At 59.0% G+C, this 6,029-nt stretch overlaps 2 protein-coding genes across 2 annotated transcripts in view; both read right to left on the minus strand.

The window, feature by feature from the left end:
• Positions 1–414: 414 nt before the first annotated feature.
• CHMP2A (charged multivesicular body protein 2A) lies at positions 415–3,118 on the minus strand. Its single transcript, XM_039868786.1, has 6 exons — positions 2,963–3,118; positions 1,944–2,169; positions 1,047–1,226; positions 849–979; positions 705–766; positions 415–625 (listed from the first exon to the last, which is right to left on the minus strand). Exons 2-6 carry the CDS (start codon positions 2,109–2,111, stop codon positions 492–494), a joined length of 675 nt encoding a protein of 224 aa, XP_039724720.1. The 5' UTR covers positions 2,112–2,169; positions 2,963–3,118; the 3' UTR covers positions 415–491.
• A 564-nt stretch (positions 3,119–3,682) lies between these two features.
• The window catches only part of UBE2M (ubiquitin conjugating enzyme E2 M), a 4,026-nt gene continuing 1,679 nt past the window's right edge, over positions 3,683–6,029 (minus strand). The window contains exons 2-6 of the mRNA XM_039868785.1: positions 5,018–5,112; positions 4,869–4,907; positions 4,648–4,751; positions 4,281–4,344; positions 3,683–4,196 (exon numbers count right to left, since the gene is read on the minus strand). Of these exons, the coding sequence (XP_039724719.1) occupies positions 4,056–4,196; positions 4,281–4,344; positions 4,648–4,751; positions 4,869–4,907; positions 5,018–5,112 (443 nt within the window). The 3' untranslated portion in view covers positions 3,683–4,055. The remainder of the gene's footprint in view (positions 4,197–4,280; positions 4,345–4,647; positions 4,752–4,868; positions 4,908–5,017; positions 5,113–6,029) is intronic.

The raw sequence follows: 6,029 nt of genomic DNA on the forward strand, positions 1-6,029 counted from the left end.
GCCGAGGCCGATTTACATGCTTGATCGTGGCCACTCTTCCTGGACTGGTAAAATCTGATGCTCCACAGGGGATGGGTGGCCTGAGGCTCCCACTGGGCCAAGCTGAGTTGCTCGCTGTCTCTGGCAGGCCTGAGATTCCAGGATTCTCTCCAGGGTATTATTAGGAGCCCCCCATCTTGGTGGAAGTGTCGAGGCCAAGGTTTTTGAGGCCTAGAAGGGGTGTTGGAGCTGGGCCCGCCGCTGACCTTTGGCTCCCAAGCCGTGAACGTGGGTGGCCTCGGTGTGTCTACCCTTGCTCTCCGTAGCCCGCACTGTAACTGATCTGACACTTGGTCTTTTGACAGCCCCTCACTAAGCCCTGAGTGACTCACCCCAGCCCAGCCTACATGAGGCTAGTCACAGAGGCCCAAGAACTAGTGTCTAATCACTTTTATTAGAGGAAGGGGGCAGTGGAAGTGAACATCCTTTGGCCTGCTGGGGCGACGGGGCAGTCAGTCCCTCCGCAGGTTCTTGAGCCGTTCCTCCAGGTCCGCGTCCGCATCAACCAGGGCTGAGGCCGAGGCTGCGGCCTCTGCTTTCTTCCCACCGGTGGCCACACTGAGGGAGCCTCCGGTGGAAGGGAGGTCTGTAGAGAGAGGCGAGTTAGAGCCCATGGAAAAGGGCACTGGGACAGGGAGTGACAGGGCTCAAACGGGGACACTCACTGGACAGCTCATCTGTCAGGCTCAAGCCCAGCTCATCCAGGACCTGGGACACGACAGCATCACTAGGGAAGAAGATGAGAATTGAGAATCAGGCACCTAGGAAGGTTCACTCCATCCCCACCCTCCCACCTGGTACGCCCGAACCTCTCTTCCTCATCATCCTCGTCGCCCATGGCGTCGTCGATGGCGTCGTTCATCATCTCTTCCTTCATGTCCATGATCTCTGCCTGCCGCTCAAACTCCATCATGATCTTCTGGATCTGGGGCAACTTAAGCTGGAAGTAGGGGGAAGGGTGAGTCTGGTCCCTGAGGTGTGGGGGAGGGGTTTAGGGAGAGGCGTACCTGTCTGTTCATGGTGCCCATGGCCTTAGTGACACCCTTCATGGCTTGCGCCATTGAGTTGTTGGACTTGAGTGTCTGGATCTTGAGGGACACAGCCTGGATGTTGGCCCGCATCAGCACAAACTTGCGCACGTACCTCCGTGTGCGCACCAGGTCTTTTGCCATTATGCGCACAGCGTCCTGAGGAGGGAACAGTGGCAGGGAGTGGCGCTGGGACATGCTGGCTCCCATGTCTGTGCCTAACCCAGTAGTCACCCTTGTGCCCCATGCTTCTCTGAAAGTCTCATTCTCTGGCCAGTAAGTGGAGAAAGGCTGGGCCGTGTCTGCAGCCACGCCCTTGCCTTGTAAAACTCAGTCCTGAATTTCTATCCTCACCTCGCCACAGGCCTGATGGTTGTAAGGTAACCCAAAAGCTCAGCTTTTGACTTGCTCCCCAAACCTCTTCCTTGCCTTGCCCATCCCAAGAAATGGCACCTCGACCTGATTTCTCAGGCCAAAGCTCTTCCCTATCCAGGCTTTGCTCCCCACTGGTGCAGGAGGCTGTCTCCTCTCACTGGCCTGCAGGTCAGGTGTACTGGTCTCCTGCAGTAAACCCTTCAACTCATCAGCTCCCACAGCGGCCGGTGATTCCGAGTGGATTGGCCCACACCTGCTCTTGGTCCACCCATTTCATCACGTTTATCGCTTCATCTGCTTGACGTGCACTTTGCATCTTCTCAGGTTGTCTTTATTATTCGAGGCTCTGATCTCACCTCCTGATCGCTCTTCGCTCCATTTCCTTCAAAGCGCCTATCTGTTGGTATCATCCCACTTGTCCTACTTAACTGCAGTCACAGCAGTGCCTAACCCAGCAACAGCACCTAGCCCTGTGTTCCAGCCCCTGCCAGCCGAACTCACCATCTGCCCTTGCTTGGCCATCTTCTTGATGTCGGCAATGATCTTCTTCTCCTGGGTCTCTAGCTTCTGTCGCTCACGGTCCAGCTCTCGCATGGCACGGTTCAGAGCCCGCTGGTTCTGCCGCAGCAGCTCCTCCGGCGTCTTCCGGCGCCCAAACAACAGGTCCATGGCGGCAGAAGCCCGCCGGTGGGCCCGGGAAAAGTCTGAAGCCTATCTGTGGGGCAGCCTGGGGCCCAGAAAGGTGGCAAGAGGTAGAGCCAGGTCACGGCGTGTATGGGAGTAGGGGGACAAAGGCGGGGAGCGTGCAAACCGCGACGGGGTGACATAAAGGAGGCAGCAAGGAGAGGTGAGGACAGACGGCCACGAGGGCAGCCTGAAACATCGGGGTGCTCCAAGGATCCAAGTCTAGGCGGCCAGATCTGAAAGTCACCCACAGCGTACCCAACCTAGCCCCTCCATCACAGAGCCCCCACAGAGGTTCAGGGCGTCAGCCTTCTCCAGACCATGTTGTCGCTGATGGGCTGAGGCTGGAGCTGGTCGTGTGTGGGTGCGCTGGGGGCATTTGGAACCCTGAGTGCCAAAGTGGAGATCCTAACGGGAGGGCGGGGTCCATGGAAGCCCTGAGTGTGAAGCTAACAGGTATAGATGGCATTCGGATTGGGCGGGGAGGCCTGAATGCTGAGGGAACTTGGGTGCAGAGAATACTGTTGGAAGTGTCAGGAACCCCTGTATCCCGAGACTGGATAATGGGCGTTGCGGCCGCCCAGTAACCCAGGCAAGGATCTGGAGTAGTCGGGGACTCCTGAATATCGAGGACGGGATGGTGGGCATTGGGGCGCTTTGTCCACCCAGGAGATTATGGGGCGTTGGGCGTCCTGCGCATTAAGCAAGGCGGCGTGGGGCACCCCAAGGGTGAGGCCCGGGTCCCAGGCAAGGGTGAGGCTCTTAACGTCCCGGCAGAGAGGCCCTTGTATTAGGCCGCCCACGCGCCCACCCGGGACCCAGCGGGGGCCACTCACCGGAGCTGGGACGGTGACTCGTTTCCGCTTCCGGGTTACAAGCCTCTCCTTCGGATCCCAGGCGTGACCACCAACGACAGCCCCTCAGTTCTGTCCCCTCTGCCGTCGCCGCCGTTTCCGGATTAAACGAACTGACGTCACACGCCCCGCCCGCACCCGGAATGCTGGGAGGCGGCAAGAACGCGCGTGCGCAAACGCTCGGAAACGGGCCTGAGTCCAGGCGCATGCGCACCACTTTCCGTTTCTCTGCGTCGGCCCGAGGGCGTGGCGCACGTTCGAGTCCCGCCCCAGGATGCCGTGCCACGCCCGGAGTCCCGGTACCCGTAGGGTCGATGCACCTGCCGACGCCTTCCCCCGCAGCCACCTCGGAGGTCCTGCGTCCCACCACGTCACCCACTAGCACCAGGCAGGGTTCTCCTCCACGGGCCCACCGTGGCAGGAAGGGTCAGAGGTGGAGATGGCGCTGACTTTCCTGAGCTGGTTCACCGGCCAGAAAGCCAGGGGTGGCGGGATCCCACTCCTCCCTCATCCCAGAGTGGAAATCTTCCCACCAAGCCTGAGGATTGGGGCTTGATCTCCTACTTCCCCCAGCACTGGGCAGCCTGCTGAAGGGTGCCCTAATGCCACCTGGGCTGACATACCACCCCCACCTCTTGTCACAGGAGCCCTGGTGGACATCAGCTGCCCCTCCCTGCCCACAGAAGGAAGAGGCGGAGGCCATGCAGTAACATTCCCCTTTAATAGCCTGGTGGGACCTCCAGTGGTGGAGGGATGGGGTGGCGGGGCCCCGGCCACTCAGTCCCCTCGGCCACCCACCCGAGAGCTCAAGAGTGGGGGGCTGGATGGCACCCAGCGGGGGGCTAGAGAAGCCAATTCATTTCCCATCGCTGAGCGGGTCGGGGGAGACAGCGCCGACCTCAATCACATGGTGGTTAAAAAAAAATAACTAGGAGCGGGTGGCAGGGCAGGGAGGCAAGGCTAGGGCATGGGATTCCCCCCACCTGACGCCCCATGCTCCCCACCTGTGGCCCCCAATAAATATTTGCAGGGGACGCCGGGGCTGGTGGCCCTGGCAGGGGTGTGCGCGCCAACCCTATTTCAGGCAGCGCTCGAAGTAGGTGGAGCCGATGTAGCCACCCCGCATGGAGCGCTGCACGTTCTGCTCAAACAGCCGCCGGTTGTTCTGCAGGACCTCAGCGGCTTCCTTGTTCAGTGGGTCTTCGGGGTTGGGCTCCTGTGGCCAGTATGGGTAGGGGTCAACAGGCCAAAGGGGCAGAGGGCCAACCTCCCCAAAGCCTACCCACCCAACCCTACTCACCAAGAAGAGATACTGCAGGCCATAAATTATGGAGTTTATCGTAAGGACTGGCTTCCAGTCCTCTCTGTGGGCAAAGAACATCAGGATCAGGGGCTGGTGAGTAGACAGATACCGCTGGTCCTGCTGGGCATGTCAGGCCCAGGACACGGGACAGAGGGCATGTGAAAAGCTAAGGGGAGGGCTCAGGGCGGTACAGGCTAGAGAGAAAGTCAAGGTCTAGCCATAAGGAAGAAAACATAGAAATGAAGAGACCGAGGAACACAGACCACAAAGGGGAGGGAAGGGAAGGACATTGGTTCAGTGCAAGGCTGTGAGGGGGGCCTAGCAGCCAGGACTAGGGAAAGCAGTGGAGGGCCAGCACCCTCACCTGAGGATGTTGAGGCAGACGTTGCCCTCGAGGTCAATGTTGGGGTGATAGACCATCGTTTCACACTTCACCTTGGGGGGGTCGTGCGGGTAACCCTGGCCCACCTGGCTCCAGGAAGAGAGAGAGGAAGTGGACAGGTGCCCCAGCAATGCCTGGCTGCGGCCTCAGCTGTTGCATCCTCAACCCAGGGAGCCACCCCTGCCTGCCTACCAGGGACTCACCTTAAAACTGAACACAAACTTCCCGCTCTTGTAAAAGCCCTGTGTAGGGGGAGAAAGCGTTAGGGTTCTATCCCGTAGGGCCTGGCAAGTGAACCGGGCCTCCCTACTCGAGAGGGGACCAGTCCCTGGCCTGTGCCTGGGATCCTTACCTCATCAGGACAAATAACCAGCTTGAAGTTGAGGAGGTCATCCGGATCTGAGAAACTGATGTCACACGTCTTGGGCAGGTTCAGCTCGTTTATGTCTGGATTGCACAGCAGAGAAAGGGGACAAAGAAGGGAGCGAGGAGGGTGCTCAGAGCAGGTACAGGGGCCAGGAGAGCCTCTGTGACCTTCCCCAGGGCGGTCCTGGGCTATGCCCCATATCCCCAACCTTCTCCCTACTCTTTCTCCTCCCCAGTCTCTAGGCAGGGTCTCCTAGATCCACGGCACACCCAAAACATGCATCTTCAATTGCGGCTGTGCCCTAGCTCTTGGTCCGGGATAGTAACTCTTCAGCTCCAAATATATGCCCCAACGTCCGGGTGCCCTGACCCAGCTCCCAAATACCCCCACTCCCAACTGGCTCCCAAGAGCCTCTGAACTCCAAACCGCAGGATCCTCAGCCATGACCTCCACTTTCTAGTGGACCCTGCTAGTCCTCACTTGTCCACCTGAACTCAAGGACTCTGTCCCCCGCTACCCTAAATAATCCCCTCACTAATTGCCAGTATCCAGCGTCCCTCCTCTTTCCTCTCTGCTTATTTCCCTAAACCCAGGTTCCTATCTGACCCCTAGTCCTGTGAATCCCCAGCCCCACTCTTGCTGGCACCCACTCTCTCTCCCTCCTCCACCTGTCACCGCAAACCCTAAATTGCCATGGGACGTCCCCCAGGCCCCAGAACCTAACTCACGCCATCGGTCTCTCGGATTCCCAGTGACTCAAGCACAAAACACGAAATCCTCGTCCACTACTATCCCCAATGTCCGACTCCCACTATGCTCTCTGCCTGTCATCCAGATTCCCGTCTGTCCCCTAGAATCAGTCCCCGACCCCCCACCACTTCCCTCCACCGCCTGACTCTCAGATTCCTGGTCCCTAATACCAGACGCCTGGTTTTCCGAATATCCTAAGTGCCCCATCCTGTGCCCCTCTTCTCTGATCCCCGGTGGCTGCATTACC

This window comes from Pteropus medius, unplaced genomic scaffold, assembly GCF_902729225.1.
Source record: "Pteropus medius unplaced genomic scaffold, Ma_sr-lr_union100, whole genome shotgun sequence".
Lineage (NCBI taxonomy): Eukaryota > Metazoa > Chordata > Mammalia > Chiroptera > Pteropodidae > Pteropus > Pteropus medius.